The sequence below is a fragment of the Bos grunniens genome, chromosome 2, assembly GCF_055505025.1.
Source record: "Bos grunniens cultivar Pamir isolate PY7600 chromosome 2, Bosgru_T2T1.0, whole genome shotgun sequence".
Classification (NCBI taxonomy): domain Eukaryota; kingdom Metazoa; phylum Chordata; class Mammalia; order Artiodactyla; family Bovidae; genus Bos; species Bos grunniens.
Window position 1 is genome coordinate 12,122,124 of NC_141166.1, and position 23,130 is coordinate 12,145,253.

General features: G+C 49.6%; 1 protein-coding gene across 11 annotated transcripts; it reads left to right on the forward strand.

The window, feature by feature from the left end:
• The first annotated feature begins 836 nt into the window (after window positions 1-836).
• On the forward strand, window positions 837-23,130 carry RCC1 (regulator of chromosome condensation 1). Of its 11 annotated transcripts, none has more exons than XM_086331738.1 (12): window positions 837-891; window positions 6,334-6,484; window positions 12,238-12,319; window positions 12,840-12,947; window positions 14,481-14,668; window positions 14,846-15,025; window positions 15,836-15,932; window positions 16,033-16,155; window positions 17,308-17,463; window positions 17,729-17,848; window positions 18,197-18,349; window positions 22,750-23,130. In XM_086331738.1, exons 3-12 carry the CDS (start codon window positions 12,247-12,249, stop codon window positions 22,803-22,805), a joined length of 1,254 nt encoding a protein of 417 aa, XP_086187864.1. In that variant the 5' UTR covers window positions 837-891; window positions 6,334-6,484; window positions 12,238-12,246; the 3' UTR covers window positions 22,806-23,130. The 11 variants fall into 11 exon arrangements, with proteins under 11 accessions (XP_086187864.1, XP_086187813.1, XP_086187795.1 ...); XM_086331687.1 differs by lacking the exon at window positions 22,750-23,130 and adding an exon at window positions 19,502-22,439 and having other exon boundaries at window positions 12,840-12,905; XM_086331669.1 differs by lacking the exon at window positions 22,750-23,130 and adding an exon at window positions 19,502-21,495.

The following is a 23,130-nucleotide window of genomic DNA, read 5'->3' on the forward strand; positions in this document are numbered from 1 at the left end:
GAAGAACTGTCTGAATCCATCCTGAAGAAGGAGCATGTTAACAAGAGAAGGGTAGGCAGCTACCCTACCTAGCTAGCTCCCAACCTCAGTTCACACCCTCCTCTTCTTTCTAATCTGGCCTCCCTGCCTCACTCTTGGTTTCCCCTCCACCCAAGCCCATTCTCCATTTTGTTCCAAAACAAAAATCTGCTCCCGTCACTCATGTGCTCAGATCCCTTCCAGAGTTCCCCATTTCCCCAGGATAGAGGGGGTCTCCTTAGACGAAACCGCTAAGTCCCTCCCACGGCACCCTCTGCCCCCAGTCAGACTCGGGCCGTTTCCCCAACCCACCAGAGGCTCTTATCGCTCTCTGTCCTCGTAAGGATGCTTCTCCTAGGATGCCCTACCCTCTTGGGCTTAACCTGGAAAGCCTTCCTTAAGTCCCGGCTGAGCTATATAACCCTGTGCTTACCCTTGTCACAACAGCCCTTGTCACAGCCTTGAGTAGTTGTTGATAGTCTGACTTCTCATCTTTCTCTGAAAGCCCCTTGAGAGCAGGGACGATCAGTGTCTCTTTTATCCGTACAGTCCCTTCCATACCATATTTTTTCCCCAGGCAAACCCTGATTTCAAGCAGTCTTTCTGGTTGTCAGTTCACTCGTTCCAATTTAGGGCCTTCAAAACACACACCCGTTCTGTAACCCCGAGCCGGGGCGGAAAGAGCCTGGTGGCGAGCGCCTTAGCCGGATCGCGCCACCGGCACCTCCCGGGGCGGCCGCCAGGGGGCGCCGGGCTCTTTGTTTTCTTTTCTGGCCCGGGGTCGGGGCCGGAGGCCTGCAGAGCGCATGCTCTGGGGCAGTTCGCGGCCGGGCCGGCGAGCGGAGGAGTTCCTTGTGGCGGACCTGCAGCGAGGTAGGTCGCGCCAGTCACGCACGGAGGGTCTGGGCGGAGGGCGGCGCGTGGGGCGGGCACAGCCCGGGGGCGCCCGCGGGCGGCGATGGGCCGGGGCCGTTGCCCGCGCGCGTCCGTGTGGCGCGGCGCCGGCCCCACGTGAAGCCAGCGCGGCTGGGAGGCGCGGGTGCGGGCGCTCGGGTCTGCGGCCCCGCGGGGCGCCCGGGAGCCAGCCCGCCCGCCCGGGCCCCGCCTCGCCGAGCGAGGGCCGCGCTGCCCCTCCGCCGCCGCGCCTCGCACGCCCGGCCCGCGCCGCCCGCGGGGGCGGGAGATTCAAACGGCCGGAACGCGGCCGGCCGGGGTTTTGCGCGCGGCCGCGGTGACCTCGGCGCCCGCGGTGCGTAGAGCCGCGCGCCTCCCGGACCGGGGCGGCCGCCCCGGCGGTGCCGCGTTTCCGGAGCGGGAAAGTGATTTTAAAAAGTCCAGCACTGGTTTGGAGAATGCGGTTTGCGGAGTGGGGTGGGAATCCCGCCCGGCAAGGGTCGGATCGAGGAGCTCGAGGGTAGGCTGCCGAGGGTCTGCGTAGGGAGCGAAATCTCAGCGTCAACAGGCACCGCCACGACTGCTGACCGGTGGGAGAGATGTGCCGGGAACTCCGCATCAACTCGTCTGTCAGCAGATTAATCGCTGGCGGTCTCCTCCGTGCCGCGCGTGCAGGGCTGGGGGAAATGGTGAAAGGGCCCCGGGTGGCCGTGATGGAGCTCCCTGCCTCCCCTGGGGAGGCCCATGTGATCCCCAAGGTGTGCCCATGGAGCCGCGGCGCTCGCTGCTCCTCGTGGATATTAACTAAGGTGCTCCAAGTGTGACTTGAGTGCCTATAGCAGAAGTCGAGTGTAGGGAGTGTGGATGGGGAACTCGGACGTTGACGCAAGCCTGGGCAGGAGGATGAGTGATGACTTTCCAGCCGAGGTGACTCTTGGCCAGGGTTTTGAAAGAACAGAGAAGTTATTCAGGCGGACCGAGGGTGGAGGGCTTCTGGCGATCCAGGCAGGGAACACAGCACGTGCAAACGCAGGAAGGTGTGGGTGAGTGTTGTCATCAGAGCTACCACGGTGTTTGTCTGGCGCACAGGGTACCAGGAGAGGAAGAGCAATATGATCGAGCAGGGGCTGGGTCTCCAAAGGTCTGGAGTGCAAGTGCTGGGTGGGGCGGAGAAGGCAGCGACGGTTTTACCCAAGAAGGGCATCAGAGTGGAGTCTGGAAAGGTAAACTAGGAGTTCTCCATGCTCTTGTTGGGAAGCCATCCCAAGAGCAGGAATCCTGTTCAGCTTTGCAGCTGCCTAGTTGGCTACCCCTGGGCCATCCACCTAATCCCCCTGGGCCTGGTCCTTACCTGTAAGATGAAGATAAGAGAGTTACTAATATACTGTAAAGCTGTGGTTCTAACACCTGGGGTAAGGTGTATCCTCATTCTGCTGGGGAAAATAAATGCACTTAAGCCTAGGCTCCCCTCTGTATTTTTGGGCTTCCCTGGTAGCTCCGTTGGTTAAGAATCTGCCTGCGATGGAGGAGACCCAGGTTTGATCCCTGGATGGGCAAGATCCCCTGGAGAAGGAAATGGCAACCCACTCCAGTATTCTTGCCTGGAAAATCCCATGGACAGAGGAGTCCAGCAGGCTACAGTCCATGGGGTCACCAAGAGTCGGACACAACTTAGCGACTTAAACTACCACCACCCCTTCTGTATTGAAGGGGGATCCTGGTAAGGAGCCCTTGGGTGAGGTCTACCAGCTCAGTAACTGACATCAGGCAGGAAGGAGTTGCTCCCCCAGTGTTTGTTGACAGACAAACAGAGCCTCTCTCATCCCTTCCCTCCCAGGGGACTTCCCTCACAAAGAGATTCTTCAGCCCTTGCATCTGTCTCGCAAGTGTTTGCCTCCTGACATTGGGGTGGCTGGGTGGGGACAGCTGCTGGGGTTGGAGAGGGCGCCGTCTCCTTTTGCAGAGATGAGGTCACAGAGGGTCACAGCAGGAACACAGGGGCCCTGGTAGACTGTCTAGTCTACCAAATGAAAAAACAGGCCTAGGGAGAAGTGGGGATGGGGGATGCTCTGGTCCTGGTGGGGAGTGGTCAGCAGACCTGGGCTGTCATCCCACTTCTGTGTCGCCTGGGCCCCCTTCCCCAGAGCCTTCACTTTCATATCTGTAAATACCAGAATGATCACACCTGTGAGGGCAGGGTGTGAGTATTCCAGGATTGACTGGCACATGTTGTTGTTCAGTCGCTAAGTCATGTCTGACTGTGTAACCCCATGGATTGCAGCATGCCAGGCTCCTCTGTCCTCTGCTATCTCCCAGAGGTTGCTCACATTAATTTCCATTGTGTTGGTGTTGCTATCTAACCATCTCATCCTCTGGTGCCCCCTTCTCCTTTTGCCTTCAATCTTTCCCAACATCGGAGTCTTTTCCAATGAGCCGGTTCTTTGCATCGGGTGCCCAAAGTATTGGAGCTTCAGCTTCAGCATCAGTCCTTCCAATGAATATTCAGGGTTGATCTCCTTTAGAATTGACTGGTTTGGTCTCCTTGCAGTCCACAGGACTCTGGAGGGTCTTTTTCAGCACCATAATTGGAAAGCGTCAGTTCTTCACCTTCAGTTCAGTTCAGTTCAGTTCAGCCACTCAGTCGTGTCCGACTCTTCGCGACCCCATGAATCACAGCATGCCAGGCCTCCCTGTCCATCAACCAACTCCCGGAGTTTACTCAGACCCACGTCGATTGAGTCAGTGATGCCATCCAGCCATCTCATCCTCTGTCGTCCCCTTCTCCTCCTGCCCCCAATCCCTCCCAGCATCAGAGTCTTTTCCACTGAGTCAACTCTTCGCATGAGGTGGCCAAAGTACTGGAGTTTCAGCTTCAGCATCATTCCCTCCAAAGAAATCCCAGGGCTGATCTCCTTCAGAATGGACTAGTTGGATCTCCTTGCAGTCCAAGGGACTCTCAAGAGTCTTCTCCAACACCACAGTTCAAAAGCATCAATTCTTCGGCGCTCAGCCTTCTTCATAGTCCAACTCTCACATCCATACATGACCACTGGAAAAACCATAGCCTTGACTAGATGGACCTTTGTTGGCAAAGTAATGTCTCTGCTTTTCAATATGCTATCTAGGTTGGACATAATTTTCCTTTCAAGGAGTAAGTGTCTTTTAATTTCATGGCTGCAGTCACCATCTGCAGTGATTTTGGAGCCCCAAAAAATAAAGTCTGACACTGTTTCCACTGTTTCCCCATCTATTTGCCATGAAGTGATGGGACCAGATGCCATGATCTTAGTTTTATGAATGTTGAGCTTTAAGCCAACTTTTTCACTCTCCACTTTCACTTTCATCAAGAGGCTTTTGAGTTCCTCTTCACTTTCTGCCATAAGGGTGGTGTCATCTGCATATCTGAGGTTATTGATATTTCTCCCAGAAATCTTGATTCCAGCTTGTGTTTCTTCCAGTCCAGCGTTTCTCATGATATACTCTGCATATAAGTTAAACAAGCACGGTGATAATATACAGCCTTGACATACTCCTTTTCCTATTTGGAACCAGTCTGTTGTTCCATGTCCAGTTCTAACTGTTGCTTCCTGACCTGCATACAGATTTCTCAAGAGGCAGGTCAGGTGGTCTGGTATTCCCATCTCTTTCAGAATTGTCCACAGTTTATTGTGATCCACACAGTCAAAGGCTTTGGCACAGTCAATAAAGCAGAAATAGATGTTTTTCTGGAACTCTCTTGCTTTTTCCATGATCCAGCGGATGTTGGCAGTTTGACCTCTGGTTCCTCTGCCTTTTCTAAAACCAGCTTGAACATCAGGAAGTTCACGGTTCACATATTGCTGAAGCCTGGCTTGGAGAATTTTGAGCATTACTTTACTAACGTGTGAGATGAGTGCAATTGTGCGGTAGTTTGAGCATTCTTTGGCATTGCCTTTTTTTGGGATTGGAATGAAAACTGACCTTTTCCAGTCCTGTGGCCACTGCTGAGTTTTCCGGATTTGCTGGCATATTGAGTGCAGCACTTTCACAGCATCATCTTTCAGGATTTGAAAGAGCTCAACTGGAATTCCATCACCTCCACTAGCTTTGTTCGTAGTGATGCTTTCTAAGACCCACTTGACTTCACATTCTAGGATGTCTGGCTCTAGATGAGTGATAACATCATCGTGATTATCTGGGTCGTGAAGATCTTTTTTGTACTGTTCTTCTGTGTATTCTTGCCACCTCTTCTTAATATCTTCTGCTTCTGTTAGGTCCATACCATTTCTGTCCTTTATCGAGCCCATCTTTGCATGAAATGTCCCCTTGGTATCTCTAATTTTCTTGAAGAGATCTCTAGTCTTTCCCATTCTGTTGTTTCCCTCTATTTCTTTGCATTGATCGCTGAGGAAGGCTTTCTTATCTCTTCTTGCTATTCTTTGGAACTCTGCATTCAGATGCTTATATCTTTCCTTTTCTCCTTTGCTTTTCACTTCTCTTCTTTTCACAGCTATTTGTAAGGCCTCCCCAGACAGCCATTTTGCTTTTTTGCATTTCTTTTCCATGGGGATGGTCTTGATCCCTGTCTCCTGTACAATGTCACGAACCTCATTCCATAGTTCATCAGGCACTCTATCTTCACCTTAGGAGACTGTTACTGGAAGTTGACTCTGTATCTGACTTACTGAGATTGTATCTCACTCTTCTTCCAGACTGTGAACTCCTTGAAGATGGAAGCTGTGTTTGTCTATTGGGGAGTGAGGGGTGGGGACAAAGACTAAGACTTATACCCAGCCCAGACTCTCGATGTCTAGTTAAGAAAACACACCCAGGGACTTCCCTGGTGGTCCAGTGGTTAAGACACCACATGTCCACTGTAGAGGGCACAGGTTCAATCCCTGGTCAAGGAACTAAGAGAAATTAAAGAACTAAATAAAACCAGAGTGGTTAGAGAGGAAGTCTGTCCAAAGGACTGATTTGTGCGGTAGAAAACATGCATGTGGGTCATGGGTGCAGGGCTCCACCTTTTAGAAGGTGCCTTCTCATCCCCCGCATTGCCTCCGGGATTGTTGATAGACACCGCAGTGCCTGGAGTCCTCCCTTTGAGAGACGAAGACTCTCAAGTTCAAAGGGGACTCAGGTGGGCTGGACTTAAAAGCTGGCGCGCTCTGTACCGCGGCATGGAGCTGTGCTTGTGGTCCTTCCACACGTACTTCAGCAGATCTGTCGCCCGCCTGGCCCACTCTCCCAGGCCCTCACTGCTTCCGTGTCTCCCCTTTGCTCTCACCCACCGTCTTGTCCCTTTCAGCAGGCTCCCACCCTCTGCTCCTTGCCTTTGGCCAGGTTCATAGGAGATCCTGGGGAGCCCTGTCCAGGCTGCCTCGATCACTGCCTGGACCATGACCTGCCTTTAGCCAACTGTTCTTTTGCTTTTAATTTTAGGTATACCTGGATTCCATTCCTGGCTCTCTTTTCCGGCTGTGCCAACTTAAGCAAGTAAATCTACTTCTCTGCGCCCCAGTTCCCTCAGCTGTTAAATAAGAGTGACAGAGCTCTCTTCAGCTTGTTGTGAGAAGTTAAAGGTTGTTAGAAGGTAGGTGTGGCCAGTGCCCCAAAGAGACTCATCTGAAGGAGCAGACTGGTTAAATAATTATGATCCAAAGTCTGTCCTAATTTCTTGGAGAGAATGATTCCTTTAGGATTGAGAGAGGGATCCGAAGTAGTGTACCAATGGAGGCAACTTTGAGTAGAAGTTCTTGAAGTAGGATAGGGCTGGGGTGGGATGGAGACGCACTGGTATGGAGAGAAAAGTAAGCAGTCTAAGACTGTGAGAAGGGAGGGTGTGGCAGATAAGATGAGCCCAGAAGTTGTGTCAGTACCAAACCCTGGAGGTCTTTTTAAAAAGATCATGAATGGTAGAATCATTTTTTTTTTTTTGGTTAATGATCCATGACACCAAATACCTCCTATTGCCTTTGTTTTTCTGTCTCCACTCCAGGCCTTTCCCATAGCTCAACCCAACAGCAGCACCAATGTGCGGATACCATTCTGTTTTGTTTTGTTTTTTTTTTCACTTAACTTCTTGTTGTGAGTACTTTTCCAAGCTCCTTCTCAGTCTCCCTCCCCAGCAGAGCTGACGGCTGCAGGTCATTCTGATGAGCTGACGGGGAAATATGCCTTTGGCGGGACAGGGCCCCAGACCCAGTGAACCAGTGCCAACCTCGCCAAGGGTTATGAGCTGTTTACTGGAAAAAGTGGGTCCCTGGTGTGTCCCACACTCCTTAACCCATCCAGCTCTGCCACCTTAACATCCCTTCTTGATCGGTTCCTGCACACTTCACACTTGACAAAAACCTCTCAGTCTCTCCGCCCTGTTTGTCCCCCAGTCTTCTCAGTAACTGGAAGTCTACCATCTACCTAGTCACTTAAGCCAAAGGCTAGGAGTCCTTGTGTTGGACTAAGTTCATAGGAGGATCAAAGGGGCCCTGCCCAGGATCCCCTGGATTTTTTAGGATGAAATAGTCATTCTGGGTTCCTCCCCCACCCTCATTCCCTACAGCTAATCCACTGGCAAAGCAAGCCTGTTTCCTAAATTGTGTATTTTTATTTGTTGCCTCAGACCAAATCATGTCACCAACTTCTCTCATTTGGATGCTTGCAATTGCCTCCTCTTCCAATCCCTTCCAGAACAATCGTTAATGAGACAGTCTTCTTAATGCTTGTCTGTTTTCCCTACTAGGCCTTGTACGACCCGGCCCCTGCTCCCCTTGTGCCTCTGATCCATCACTGTCCAGCTGCAGCCCTGCTGGTCTCCCCAGGTTCCTGAGCACATCTCATGCTTTTGTCCAGGCCTTCCCCTGCTGGCTTTCTGTGCCTAGTATTTCAAGTCTTAGCCCAGATGTCACCTATCTGACCTATATCTCCTCTCCTATCCCAGTTACTCTCTTTTTTTTTTATTGTGATAAACAATTCATAACATAAAATTGACCATTGTAGCCATTTTTAACTGTATATGGTTCAGTGGCATTAAATACATCTACACTGCTGTGTCCCTGGAATATTCCTACTATATCACCTTGCCTGTTCAGCAGGCCACACTGTCTGTAATAACACTCTCTCTGCGTGCGTATGTGTTCTGTCTGTAAGCTCCGTGAGAGCAGGTGGAGGGTGAGTTGTCTTCTTCCTTGCTACCCCCGGTCCAGAGCCAAGCAGTGGTAATAAGCATTCATGGCAGTATTGGGTCCATGCTGCTGGGTACCGTGTGCTTGGCACTGCAAAACCCTTCGCAGACATTTCATTCCATCTGGACAGCAGCCCTCGAAGTGGTCATTGCATCCCTTTACATGAGGATACACACAGCTCAGAGAGGCCAAACATGGTTGCACAAGCAGGGTTGAGCAAACCACAGCTCTATCCCTGATGCGAAGAGCTGACTCATTGGAAAAGATCCTGATGCTAGGAAAGATTGAAGGCAGGAAAAGGGGATGACAGAGGATGAGATGGTTGGATGGCATCACTGACTCGATGGACATGAGTTTGAGTAAGCTCTGGGAGTTGGTGATGAACAGGGAAGCCTGGCGTGCTGCAGTCCATGCGGTCACAAAGAGTTGGACACGACTGCGCAACTGAACTGAACTGAGTCAGTGATGCTATCTAACCATCTCATCCTCTGCCGCCCCCTTCTCCTTTTACCTTCAGTCTTTCTCAGCATCAGGGGAAAGCAACTGAACTGATCCCAGTGAAGGTGCATTTCTAATGTGGGAAGAGGGGTCTCAAAGAGGCTGGTTGGAGGGGAGGAGTTGCCACCCTGGGAGAATAAAAGTTGGGTGAAACATAGAACTGCCACCTCAACAAAGTCAAAACTGGGCCAGTCTCAGCCTGTAGAAGCTCAGCCTGCAGAGGCTCAGTCCACACAGCCGTGGGGCATTCTAGGCCTTTGGCTGCTTCCTTGTCTTCGGCACTTTGTTCTCCTCCCCCAGGTCAGCCAGCAGAAATGTGCCTGGAGGTTCCAGGCCGTTGACCTCATGTTCATATACCGTGGAACGTGGAACGGGGAGCTGGAGAGGCTCCAGAGAAGGGTTCTTAGAATTCTCTTGCCATTTATAGCCTTGGTTAAAGTCTCCATCCCTTTTCTATAAAATGAAGGAGAGGTGGTTAGATTAGATTAGCTGTGCCTAAGCACTATCTGGAACAGAACCTAGATGTTTAAACACTAGCATTGATTTATTGAGCCCTTGCTGCTAAGTCACTTCAGTCGTGTCCGACTCTGTGCGACCCCATCAAGCTCCCCCGTCCCTGGGATTCTCCAGGCAAGAACACTGGAGTGGGTTGCCATTTCCTCCTCCAATGCATGAAAGTGAAAAGTGAAAGGGAAGTTGTTCAGTCATGTCCGACTCTTAGTGACCCCATGGACTACAGCCTACCAGACTCCATCCAAGGGATTTTCCAGGCAAGAGTACTGGAGTGGGGTGCCATTGCCTTCTCCTATTGAGCCCTTACCCTACCCTGTAATTGTATGTGTGCATGCTAAGTCACTTCAGTCATGTCTGACTCTTTGCGACCCTATGGACTGTAGCCCGCCAGGCTCCTCTGTCCATGGGATTCTCCAGATCAGAATACTGGAGTGGGTTGCCACGCCGTCCTCCAGGTGATCTTCCTGACCCAGAGATCGAACCACCCTGTAATTACTTTTACAGTTTTAGCTCATTTAGTCATAGTCATAACAATGTGTAGGTACTATTGTTGTTCAGTTGCTCAGTCATGTCTCTTTGCAGCCCCATGGCCTGCAGCACGCCAGGCTCCTCTGTCCTCCACTCTCGGAATTTGCTGAAATTCATGTCCGTTGAGTCAGTGACACCACACTTACAGCAGAAAGCAAAGAAGAACTAAAGAGCCTCTTGATGAAAGTGAAAGAGGAGAGTGAAAAAGTTGGCTTAAAGCTCAACATTCAGAAAAACTAAGATCATGGCATCTGGTCCCATCACTTCATGGCAAATAGATGTGGAAACAGTGGCAGACTTTATTTTGGGGGGCTCCAAAATCATTGCAGATGGTGACAGCAGCCATGAAATTAAAAGACGCTTACTCCTTGGAAGAAAAGTTATGACCAACCTAGACAGCATATTGAAAAGCAGAGACATTACTTTGTCAACAAAGGTCTGTCTAGTCAAGGCTATGGTTTTTCCAGTGGTCATGTATGCATGTGAGAGTTGGACTATAAAGAAAGCTGATCGCCGAAGAGTTGATGCTTTTGAACTGTGGTGTTAGAGAAGACTCTTGAGAGTCCCTTGGGTTGCAAAGAGAGCCAGCCAGTCCATCCTAAAGGGAATCAGTCCTGAATATTCATTGGGAGGACTGATGTTGAAGCTGAAACTCTTAATACTTTGGCCACCTGATGCGAAGAGCTGACTCATTTGAAAAGACCCTGACACTGAGAAAGATTGTACGCTGGGAAAGATTGTACGCGGGAGAAGGGGATGACAGAGGGTGAAATGGTTGGTTGGATGGTATCGCTGACTCGATGGACATGAGTTTGAGTAAGCTCCTGGAGGTGGTGATGGACAGAGAAGCCTGGCGTGCTGCAGTCCATGGGGTTGCAAAGAGTTGGACACAACTGAGCGACCGAACTGAACTGAGTCAGTGATGCTATCTAACCATCTCATCCTCTGCCGCCCCCTTCTCCTTTTACCTTTAATCTTTCCCAGCATCAGGGTCTTTTATTTCATGACAGCACTCACCATCCACATCGATTTTGAGTAATTACTATCTCCATTTTACTGAGGAGAAAACTGAATGGTGAAGAGACTAAGTAACTTTGTCCAAGGTCAGACAGCCAGAAAGTAGCTGAGTACATAGCCTGGCTCCTCTTAACCACTACTTGCTCTACCGCTTTTGCATCTGGATAGCTGCAAATTGCCTGGGCCCTGGTGTCTGTTCCAGAGGGATCACAGAGTTTGGGAGCCTTAAGGCTTAGCTGTCTTTCATAACCTTAAAAACCAGGCTCAATAAAGATTTATTTCAGAAACTGCTTATGTGGAGGAAAAAGGGCTTTTGACCCAATTTGGGCTGGGTTGAAATTGAGACACTAGGGCAGAGTGTCTGTTCTCAGTGGCCTTGAGAAGGCAACAGCATTTAGCTGAAGCAAGGAGGCAGTCAGCGCTGACGGCTCAGCTGGCTCAGCTGCCCTGGATCGTGCGAGCTGCCACAACCTTTCGTGTCGCCCAGAGGTGATTTCCTTTCCGCCTTTGTAACAGGCGTTGTGTGCTAGTATGAGTTCATATACAGTGTTTATCTCTTGTTGGATGGGTTTAAAGGAAAGCCAGGTTCCTCCTAGGAGTGGTGGCATTTTGGATCAAAGAGCACAGATGGTTTTGTTTTTTAAATGTATTTAAATTTTGGCTATGCAGGGTTTTCATTACTGCTTACAGGCGTTCTCTAGTTGCAGTGAGTCTGGCCTACTCTGTTGCGCTGCATGGGCTTCCATTGCAGTGGCTTCTCTCGTGAGTGTGGGCTCTAGGGCATGCAGGCAGAGTAGTTGTGGTGCATGGGCTTAGTTGCCTCACAGCATGTGGAGTCTTCCCGGACCAGGGATTGAACCTGTGTCCCCTGCATTGGCAGGCAGATTCCTAACGACTGGACTGCGGTTGAGAAAGTGGTCTGGGTTGGTTTTATTTAATGAAGATAGCTGTGAGTGTGTGTTTGTGTGGTCTGATTATAACAGTAATGTATCACCAGAGTTACTATGGTTATGTTGGGATTGCAAGGAGTTGTGACGTTCATTGAATGTTCTTCAGTGTTTTAATTTTTTAATAATAAAATTTAAAAATACATGCTGTTTGTATCTTAGATTAAGATATAAAGAAAGAAGTAAAATTTGTCCGTAATCACATTTTCCAGAGGTTACCATTATTAATACTGAATGTATTTCCTTCCATATATTTTTATATGTGTATGCTTTTTCTTTTCCACAAGTAGGATGATGGCCTGTTTTTCAATCTGCTTATGTTACTTGGCAATGATTCAGTAAATAAATCTCTGAAAACATCACTTTCAGTGGCTTCGTACTGTTTTATCATCAGTATTCCACGTATTATTTAGCCAATCCCCTACTCCTAAGTACATGGGTTGCTCCATTTTTTGTTGTTTTTGTTTCTTAATGTTACGAAGAATACAGTAGAGAATATTAGTGGAACTTAATCTTTGGGTTTATTTATTATTTGGTTCTTCTCAGGTAAATTCCGAGAAGTGGAATTGCTAGGCATTTCTTTTCATTTTTTTTAGGGTTTTTGATAAATATTGCCTGAATAGAGCCATTTCTGACATGGAGTCTTTGCCTGGGTTTTTCAGGACAAGAAGATGCCACCCAAGCGTATAGCTAAGAGAAGGTCTCCCCCAGAAGATGCCCTCCCCAAAAGCAAGAAGGTGAAGGGTAAGTTGGCCCTCAGTATGGGTGGCCTCTTGGCATCCCCAGAATCTGGTATTGGGCTCCTTCCTCCCTGAGATTTGAAGCCAAGGGGCCAGGAAGTCCAGGAACTCCACCCAGCTGGAGGGTCTCCTGTAGCTCACTGATTCCCACCCTCTGGGAATGATAAAGGGGCAGAGACTTGCTTAAAAGCACTCAGATACAGGTGAAAAACTAGACCCTACGGCTTTGCCCTAGGCAGTAATGCCTAGTTAAGACCATTGACCTCCAGACTGGGTTCACGTCCTGGCTCTGCCACTTTCTAGCTGTATAGCTGTGGCAAATCACTAACCTCATTCATAAAACGGGCAACCTCACCGGGCTGCCATGAGGAAAATGAGCTCGTTTCCTGGTTAGCATTCGAGAGAAGTGCCTTTGGTCTCCTCTCTGCTCGGACCCTGGAGGGATTCAGGGAGGAGAGCCACCCCCAGTCTGGGAGGGTCGGGGGAGTGTGGACCCACACTCAGACAGTGTCTGTCTTTTGCAGACCCTCGTAACCAGGCAGTGAGGGCCGTTGCTTCCCGCCGTGTTCCAGGCGCCCGCTCCTGCCAAGGTGCCTGTGGGCTGTGCTCTCCTGTCCAGAAGGCCCGACCAGGTGGCTGCCTGCCCAGAGCGCCCTCTGCGCAGCCGCAGCAGTCCTGGCAGCTGTGGCCACACCCCCGGGGGGAGGGGCTGGACGCCATTGGCTGTCCGGGGCTCTGGCGGCCCCGCCCTTCGTTGGCCTGGCAGATGGCCCAGCACTGCACTCTGATTGGCGCGTACCTCTTGCGGTCTCTTACTCCTCCCTTTCCTCTTCAGCTGCGTGTCTGCTCCCCAAAAGAAGTGGAGAGGGGGTCAGTGTGCCTATGTCCAGTGGTTAAGTCACAGCCTGAGGATGGAGACTAGAGACTGTGCTCTGACCATGTAGGCCTCCTTGATTTGGTTTCACCGCAAACTTTACTCGTTATTAGCTCTTATGACACTGTCTAAGGCTCTGTTCCGGAGAAGGCAATGGCACCCAACTCCAGTACTCTTGCCTGGAAAATCCCATGGACGGAGGAGCCTGGTGGGCTCCAGTCCATGGGGTCGCGAAGAGTCGGACACGACTGAGCGACTTCACTTTCACTTTTCACTTTCATGCATTGGAGAAGGAAATGGCAACCCACTCCAGTGTTCTTACCTGGACAATCCCAGAGACGGTGGAGCCTGATGGGCTGCCGTTATGGGGTCGCACAGAGTTGGACACGACTGAAGTGACTTAGCAGCAGCAGCAGTAGCAGCAAGGCTCTGTTCTCCTTTTCTATAAAATGGGAGCCTGAAATGGAAGGCCTATAGCATAATGTGGGGGGCTGCAAATCAATTTAACATTCGTAGAATAAGCAGTGTTAGATGTTATTATGCCCTCTCTGTTAGTTGGTTCCTGACCAAGAACAGCCAATCAGAAAAGCTATCTTGTGCCCCACTTCTCCTCCCCACCTGAATTTTTTTCTCTGTATCAAGTATATTATTGCCATTTCCTTCCATTCACATTAATAATGCGCTTAGGTGGGCACTTTGCTGGTAGTCCAGTGGCTAAGACTCTGCTCCTAGTGAAGGGAGCCAGCGTTCCATTCCTGATCAGGGAACTAGATCCCACGGGCCACAACTAAGGAGCCTGCATGTTGCACTGGGACCGAGCATAGCCAAATAAATAAATACAGATTAAAGAATATGTGGAGTTTTTTGGGTTTTAATTTAAAATTAAAATTCTTTTTATGTGAGTCATATTTTAAAGTCTTCATTGAATTTGTTTCAGTATTGCTTGTTTTGTGTTTTGGTTTTTTGGGTATGAGGCATGTTGGATCTTAGTTCCCCCTCCAAGGATTGAACCTATGCACACCTCTATTGGAAGGCAAAGTCTTAACCACTGGACCACCAGGGAAGTCCCTAATGTGCTCAGTTTTTAATCTTCACAAACATTCGATGAGATAGGTACTTCTCTTACCCTCGTTTCACAGATGAGGACGCTTAGGCTTGGAGAGGTCTAACTAATGTTCTGTGGCAGGGCACGGATTTGAACCCAGGTCTGTGTGATCCCACAGCCTGTGCAGCACCCTCTCCTCTCTCTTGTCATCCTGCACACTCAGGGGCTATCTTCTTTACCCCTCAGTCTCCCATAGGTCCCACGGCACAGAACCAGGTGTGGTGCTGACACTGGGCCAGGGCGACGTGGGCCAGCTGGGGCTGGGCGAGAATGTGATGGAGAGGAAGAAGCCAGCCCTAGTGTCCATTCCAGAAGACATCGTGCAGGCTGAGGCTGGGGGCATGCACACTGTGTGCCTAAGCAAAAGTGGCCAGGTAGGTCAGGGTGGCACCAGACGGGACAGGACCTGGGGCTGGGGGCCTTGGGGAAGGAGCTCTGAACCATATGCATTACTCTGTAGAGATGGAGCTGGCTAGATAAGCAGGGAGTGGCCTAGACAAGAAGATACTGAGAGGCCAGACCTCGCACTAACGGGGACATCCTCTGCACAGGTCTACTCCTTCGGCTGCAATGACGAGGGTGCTCTGGGAAGGGATACGTCAGTGGAGGGCTCAGAGATGGTCCCTGGGAAAGTGGACCTGCAAGAGAAGGTGGTACAGGTGTCAGCAGGAGACAGTCACACAGCAGCCCTCACCGAGGATGGCCGTGTCTTCCTCTGGGGCTCTTTCCGGGTAAGACTGGGTCTGGAGGATGGCTGTGGAGCTGGTGAGCAGAATTAAGTACAGCTGGTGGGGCCCCATCTCCATGCCCGTGTTGTACTTGTGGAGAGATTGAGACCCTGGGAAGGGCTTGGACCGGACCCAGGTTTCTGGTTCTTCATCAGGCCTGTGCACACTACTGACTGTTGCTGTGAATCTGATGTTATGATGTTGTGTGTCATGGAAAAGGAGTGGCTCAGGGATACCTTTGGTCTTCGGCTGAGCCAAGAAGCCTGCTGACACATCTCCTCCCTTTTAACCTTCCTCCTCCGCTTCCCAGTCTCCTTCCACACTTCTCAGAGGCATATTTCAGAATTTTCAAGACAGGAGAGTGTGGTTTAAACAGCAGATTCAGCATTAAAATTGTTTTGGTACTTTGTTATTCAATTTATTTTGAAATGTCAGAAATAAAGGAATCTGATATTTCCTCATTGGAGCTCTTTTAACACATTTTAATGGAGAATTTCAAACATGTAAGAGTAATCAGAATGCTATTTTGAACTCTTATTTACTTGCCTGAACAATTATCAGCTTATGACCAAACTTGTTTGATTTTCACTCCCTTCCATTCCCCAACTCCTTTGTTATATTTTAATGCAAATCACAGACCACTGATTTCACTCATGAGTATTTCACTGTGTGGCCTGGCTCCTGTCTACCTCTCCATGCTCACCTGGCACCAGTGCCCTTCACCACACACCTCTGGGGGGTGTCTGCAAAGCTGGATCTGGCTGGTATGAGACAGGCAGGGCTGGCTGAAAACTGACCCGCCCTTCCCTCCAGGACAATAACGGTGTGATCGGGCTCTTGGAACCCATGAAAAAGAGCATGGTGCCCGTGCAGGTGCAGCTGAGTGTGCCCGTGGTGAAGGTGGCCTCGGGTGAGTCTCGCATCTCGCTCTGGGCAGGAGGTGGAGAACCTTTTGCTGGGTTGGGCCTTACAGACAAGCCCTGCATCTCCTGCTTTCCTCTCACCCTCAGGAAATGACCACTTGGTGATGCTGACAGTTGATGGCGACCTCTATACTTTGGGCTCCGGGGAGCAGGGCCAACTGGGCCGCGTACCTGAATTATTTGCCAATCGTGGTGGCCGTCAGGGCCTTGGTAGGTGTTTGTTTGTTTTTCATTTATTTTTGTCTGTGCTAGGTCTTAATTGCTGCATGGGCTTTTCTCTAGTTGTGGCAAGTGGGGGTTACTCTCTAGTCAACTTCTCATTACAGTGGCTTCTCTTGTTGCGGAGCACAGAGTCTAGGGCACACAGGCTTCAGTAATCATAGCTCATGGGCTCAGTAGTTGTGGCTCCCAGGCTCTCGAGCACAGGCTCAGCAGTTTTGGCTCATGAGCTTACGGCATGTGGGATCTTCTGGGATCAGGGATTGAACCCAAGCTTCCTGCACTGGCAGGCAGATTCGTTACCACTGAGCCACCAGGGAAGCCCCTTGGTAGGTGTTTTGCTGATTTAGTTTCAGTTTATGTTCAAAGGATTCGTTAACAAAAGAAACCACTCATCACACACAAACAAGATGTTGTTGGTTTCACCTGTGCGTCACAAGATTTCGTCTGACCTCAGGGCGTTGGCCAGACCTCCAGGGGCTTAAGAAATTCCAAGACCCACTCCCTTTTTTAAGCGCCACTGGACTTACTGGTAACAATTGGTGTGTTCACAAGTAGGCATATAGTCCAAGCAGGGTCCAGGCAAGGTCAGATGTCAGTCAGAGGCCTGCTCCCCTACTTCTGAAGCCCGAACACGACTACCTCCATTTTAATTTCCCTTAAAGTAGGTAGCTTAGGTTCCTCTGGTGGGGCAAGTTGGCAAGCCATCCCCTGCTGAAGGTCAAAGGCAGAAGGGATTCTCTTGTGTTCAGGCTTGCATCGGGTGGACCTGCAGTGATAGTTGAGGAATCCCCAGACTACCTCAGAGTTGAATCTTGGCTCTACCCCTTACTGGCCGTGGGCCCCCAGACACAGTTTCCCTATCTCTAAACTACCTGCCTCACTGGGTTGTTGTGAAGTGCACAGAGTTCATATAGAAGGCTGTCTGACAGCGTAAGTCCCATATAAATGTTACCTCTTTGGCTGTGGGGGTCTGAGTGAGGCACCTGGCCTCTGTTGGCCTCAGTTTCCTCTTCTGTATTCTACAGAGAAGAGTCCCTGCTTAGGCTCCCTGTGAGGGCTTCAGCAGTAAAGGAGACACAGTGGGGCAGAGGGGAGAGGCCGTGTGTGTGCCACTGACCCTGACCTTCTCTCTGCCTGCAGAACGACTCCTGGTCCCCAAGTGTGTGATGCTGAAATCCAGGGGAAGCCGGGGCCATGTCAGGTTCCAGGATGCCTTCTGCGGTGCCTACTTTACCTTCGCCATCTCCTCCGAGGGCCATGTATATGGCTTTGGCCTCTCCAACTACCATCAACTTGGTGGGTCCCAGAGTGACTTGGGTTGCAATCCCGCCTCCACCACTCACTCATTGTGTCCCCTCCGTGTGGGGGTCACCTAACCGCTCAGAGCTTCAGTTGTTGTTTTGAGTATTTATTTATGTATTTTTGGTTGTGCTGGGTCTTTGTTGCTGCACTGCGGCTTTCTCTAGTTGTGATGAGCGGATGTGATGAGGGAAGGGATAAAGAAGGCAATTCCTTGGACAGTGTCACCCCTGACAGCCCCATCCTGGCCTTTCCCCCCCAGGAACCCAAGGCACAGAATCCTGTTTTGTACCTCAGAACCTAACATCCTTCAAGAACTCCACCAAGTCCTGGGTGGGCTTCTCCGGGGGCCAGCACCATACTGTCTGCATGGATTCAGAAGGTAGGGGGTCTAGACCTCTCTCTGGGGTGAGGGTGGAGTGTTCCCTGGGCACAGGTCTGGCCCCACTCCGTAAACAACAGTGCTTGGAACCTGGGCCTGTTCCATGGATTGGGCTAACTGTGGGTCCATGAGGGTCACCCCACCCACCAGCATCCTGGTGGTCTTCTACCTGGGAGTTAAGTGGGGCCTGTGGAGGTTCTTCCAGGCTTCCCTCCACACTGAAAGAGATGCTGCAGATCTCACCACCACCTTGGGATTGGGGGACCCGCTCCCATGGATATCAGTGCCCACCCGGCCTACCTGGATCATGCCGTCTGCTATTCTTCGTCTCTCTCCCTCCTCCCACAGGAAAAGCATACAGCCTGGGCCGGGCTGAGTATGGGCGGCTGGGCCTTGGGGAAGGTGCTGAGGAGAAGAGCGTACCCACCCTGATCCCCAGGCTGCCCACGGTCTCCTCAGTGGCTTGTGGAGCTTCTGTGGGGTATGCTGTGACCAAGGATGGTGAGTGGGACCGCCCACAGTCGGTCTGGTTGGGGTCTGGGGGTCATGATTCTTAGCAGAGTGCCTGGCAGGTTCCATTGCCCACCATTCTATGGAACTAAGATGTGGGAAGCAGTATTTGTGATGACGTTGTTTTTGTCCTGATAGAAGTTCTGGCTTCGATGACATAAAGTGGGTAAACACATTATTAAAATTATTTTAATGTGTTGGAGCCAAGGGGATATATTAATTACTGAGGCCCACATAGGCAAGGCTTCCTGGGTGGCTCAGTGGTAAAGAATCTACCTGCCAGTGCAAGAGATACAGGAGTTGTGGGTTCGATCCCTGAGTCGGGAAGATCCCCTGGAGAAGGAAATGGCAATGCACTCCAGTATTCTTGCCTGGAAATTCCCATGGACAGAGGAGCCTGGTGGTCACAGTCCATGGAGTCACGAAGAGTCAGATACAACTGAACACACAGGCACGGACAGGCAGGACTGGAACCCAGGTCTCCAGACTCCTCACACAGGCATGCCTTTACATTTATATCTTGGTGACCCTTTTTTTATACCAACTAGTAACTGCCAGCTTCCCAGGGAGTTGTACTTAAAATATCATTAGGAGAAAGAAAGCTTAGTAGTTGGGGTCCTGGCAAGCACAGCAGAGGGGGGTGTGGACAAGTTGTTGCCAAAGCCTGAGGGAGCAGACTTGGAGGCCTTGAGAAAGCGGGCTGGCAGAGGTGCTGGATCCGGGACTGTCCAGAAGGAGTTCCTGGGGAAGTGGGGCTCACCGCACCTTGAAGGATTAGTCCTTAATGGTAAGGAAAGGAGAACGTCCAGAACAGTCTCAAAGGCAGGTGGTTCAGGGAATGGAGGTGATGTAGGGGTTTGGGGAATGACCAGTCATTGTCAGGCCTTGAAAGGTCTGCCTGGGAGCAGGGAGAAGTCTTTGTCAATGCATAAGGGCTGTGGTCTCTGGTTGACAAAGCTCTTTTTTGTCCATCATCTCCTTGCCTCCTCCCAGCTTCTCTGAACTCCCCGGAGGCTGGGACATTGCCAGGCTGCCTCAGGCCAAGCCCAGAAGGCACCCTCATGTGCCAGGCTTCTCACTCTGCAGAAGAAAGCTGGGGCTGGGGATCCTCGAGACAGCTGCCCCTGTTTCTTTCCCCTATAGGTCGTGTTTTCGCCTGGGGCATGGGCACCAACTACCAACTGGGCACGGGACAGGACGAAGATGCCTGGAGCCCCGTGGAGATGACAGGCAAACAGCTGGAGAACCGGGTGGTCTTAACTGTGTCCAGCGGGGGCCAGCACACAGTCTTACTAGTCAAGGACAAGGAACAGAGCTGGTGAAGCCTGTGAGGGCCTGGTTCCTGGCCCCCCCAACCTCCCTCTTGGAACAGGGAAGCCGTGACGACTGCGTGTTCCAGCAGGCCTCTCCCAGCCCCAAGTACTCTGTCACCTCCTGCCTTTTCCTCATCAGCAGAACAGAACCCTTCTCCCCTTTATGCCCCCCTCTTTTCTGGAATCATCCTGGGACCTACAGGATGAGGGTGGGATAGATGGAAGAGAGGGGAGGGGTTTTTATCAGAAAGAACATTGCTCACCCCACAGCCATATGGTCAGACCTTCCTGCTCATCCCTACTTCTATGGCACTGGCTGACCCTGGTTTTGCCTCTCCAAAACCAAAACTTCCTCCCCTGCGTGTTTGGTGCCCAGATAACGCTGAGAAGTCAGGCTCCATCAAGCCCCGCTCTAGTCCTGTGCCACTCTTCCCGTCCTTCACAACCCACAGGCGGACACACGGTACAGTCGTCAGACCCAGCTGTCATGGACCTATGCCTGGGGGAAACTGGAGAAGGGGAAGGCTACCCAGCCATGGGCAACCCCAAGCCAAATATTTGGCCCTGAACAGGTGCCCATGGGGCAAAAAGGAAAACAGGGCTCCTCTGTTTGATCAAGAAAAAAGCCAATCCACCTTTCTCCCAGAAGCACAAAGCATTCTGTCCTTCAGGCCTTGTCTGCAGTCTCCCCCATCCATCCTGCCTCACCTGCAGCCAAGGGCCTGAAATCTGGAAAGGCAGCTGTGCCTGCAGGGCAGGACTTGTGGGGAGAGGGGAAGGAGGGCTTTATAAACAAACTTAAAGCAATATTGAGAGTGAAGGGAGGGAGGGGAAGAGGGTTGGAGGGGTAGAGGCTGGTCTCCAGAAAGGGAAACAGCAGCATGTACAGTGGCAGAAAAAACAGGAAAGGGTTTTGATTTTCTTTTTTTTAAATGTAAAGTATTTTGGAGGAGAGAGTGAAATCTTTTAACACTTTGAATAAATTTAGAGTTTTATAAAACAGGCCACTTATTTTCTACACACTCCCTGCTTTTTTAAGGGAGCACCTGCTGTGTTGGGAAGGGCAGAATGACCCCATGCCTGTAGACCTGGGGAAGACTAGGACTTCAGTGATGTCAAGAACTCCTGGTATGTGCCAGCTGTTCATTTTTTGTTATTTGTTGTTTTGTTTTTGTTTTTTCTTTTTGTATGAAACAGTGGCTGTTCTAGACAAATCAAAATGAGTTGATTGGTTTTTCTTAGGTATTTATGTTTCAAGAATCACTGGATTTTTAAAAAATTATATTGTACAGTATGTGAGACATGGGGTGGATCTTTTTAATATCCTAATTTGAAACCAAGATTTTTGAGTACAATACATCTCTAGAGATACTTACACTAAGTTTAATGATGTATCATATCAAAAGCTAGTGTAACTGATTAAACATGATTAACTGCACAATAACAACTTATGCATAATGGTGTAGATTTTCACAGGCATTTGAGCAACCAAGTCACATAAAGCTGACCTGTCCAGTATGGTGGTCAATAGCTACTTGTGGTTATTTAGATTTAATTTAAATTTGTAAAAATGTAAAATGAACTTCCTCAATTTTATTAGCCATATTGCAAGTCCTCAGTAGTCAAAAGCAGCTAGTGCCTATGGTTTGGGGGCTATGCAAATACAGAAATTTATAGAACATTTCTATAATTGCAGAAAGTCACAGTGGACAGTGCTAATATAGGAGGTCTAAATATGTACAGCAGGGAATTTTATTAGTGCCAGGAGGATTCTTGATGTCAGCTACTCTTGGAAAAATGAATATGATGTAAAGTAACTTAAAATGTTTTCTGTGATTGTTTTTTCCTCGAACTTTTAGTTTCAATGCAGGTCCTATCCTGATTAGAAATGGACTTCTAGAAGGGAAAAAAATCACAACTTTCGACTTTAATATTTTCACTGTAGAGAGGCACTGTGTGTCTGCTCTTCCTTCCCCTGCCCCCCAAAAAAGTCCATTTGGATTAGATTTATTGAAGCTTTCCCTTTTGACATACAGCAGATTGAAAGTACTTTCTCCTTAAAAACCACTCTTGTGGATTGAGACTTAATGGCCCAGGCACTGTACTGAGCACTTTGCATACAATAATAGCTCATTTCATCCTCACATCAGCCTTGTGAAGTCGGAACTGCTGTCCCTCAGGAAAATGTCCCTGGGAGTTCAAGTGACTAACTTGAGATCTAGCTGCCTTTCTTTTCCTTGTATTGTAATGAAAGTCACTCAGTCGTGTCCGACTCTTTGGGACCCCGTAGGCTATACAGTCTGTGGAATTCTCCAGGCCAGAATACTGGAGTGGGTAGCCTTTCCCTTCTCCAGGGGATCTTCCCAACCCAGGGATTGAATCCAGGTTTCCCACATTGCAGGTGGATTCTTTATCTAGCTGAGCCACAAGGGAAGCCAAAGAGTACTAGAGTGGGTAGCCTATCCTTTCTGCATCAGATCTTCCCAACCCAGGAATTAAGCTGGGGTATCCTGCATTGCAGGTGGATTCTTTATCAACTGAGCTATCAGTGAAGCCCTGATATGTATTGTATGTAACAGTTATAAAGCTCTCTGTAGGTGCTTTATGTATATTAGAAAAGTATCAGGCACAAAGTAAAGGCTCCACAAGCCTTTGCTGTTACAACCGTTGCACATTTCAAAATTCCCTGTGGTTCATAATTGCCTTGTTTTTTCACTTGCTTACTTTTTTGGTATAAGTGTTGTTCAATAATTCAGTGTCATAGTCTATCAGAAGTATGAATCTCCTTTTTTACGTTCAAACGTGTCAAGTACTCTTAAGTTTTACCTTTTCCCCTATCCTCCTCCAACCTGGATTGACTACCGCAAAACAAATGTAATCACCACATATGGCTCAGCTGTAAATACTATTTACAATCATAATAATGTAGTACAATTAACAAATTGCAATCAGAAGACGGAAAAGTGTGTATGTCTGAGGGGACGTCCCTAAAATATCTGAAACTACAAATGAATAGAAATTATATTATTGAGGGCTTCCCTGGCGGCTCAGTGGTAAAGAACCTGTCTGCCAATGCAGGAGACACCAGTTTGATCCCTGTTGCTGGAAGATCCCTCGTACTGCAGAGCAACTAAGCCCCCGCCACAACTATCAAGCCTGTGCTCTAGAGTCCTGCGGCCCCAACTACTGAAGCCCTCGTGCCCTAGGGCCTGTGCTCCACAACAAGAGAAGCTACCACAGTGAGAAGCCTGTGCGCTACAACTAGAGCGTAGCCTCCACTCTCCACAACTGGAGAAAAGCCGGCACAGCAACGAAGACCCAGGACAGTCAAATTGTCTTTTAAAGTATATTATTTAGAAATACACATATTTTAGGGAAAAGGTTGGGATAAGGGATAGGTAGGGTAAGGGACAGCTGTTTATTGTTTGACATAAAATTAATTTTTTTTCCGGTGTCTCA

Coding starts and splice junctions, on each gene's coding strand:
- RCC1 (XM_086331669.1), top strand. CDS start 12,247: ATGCCACCCAAGCGTATAGCTAAGAGAAGGTCTCCCCCAGAAGATGCC. Junction 15,026..15,835: donor TCCTCTGGGGCTCTTTCCGG/GTAAGACTGGGT, acceptor CCTTCCCTCCAG/GACAATAACGGTGTGATCGG. Junction 18,350..19,501: donor GTATGCTGTGACCAAGGATG/GTGAGTGGGACC, acceptor TTTCCCCTATAG/GTCGTGTTTTCGCCTGGGGC.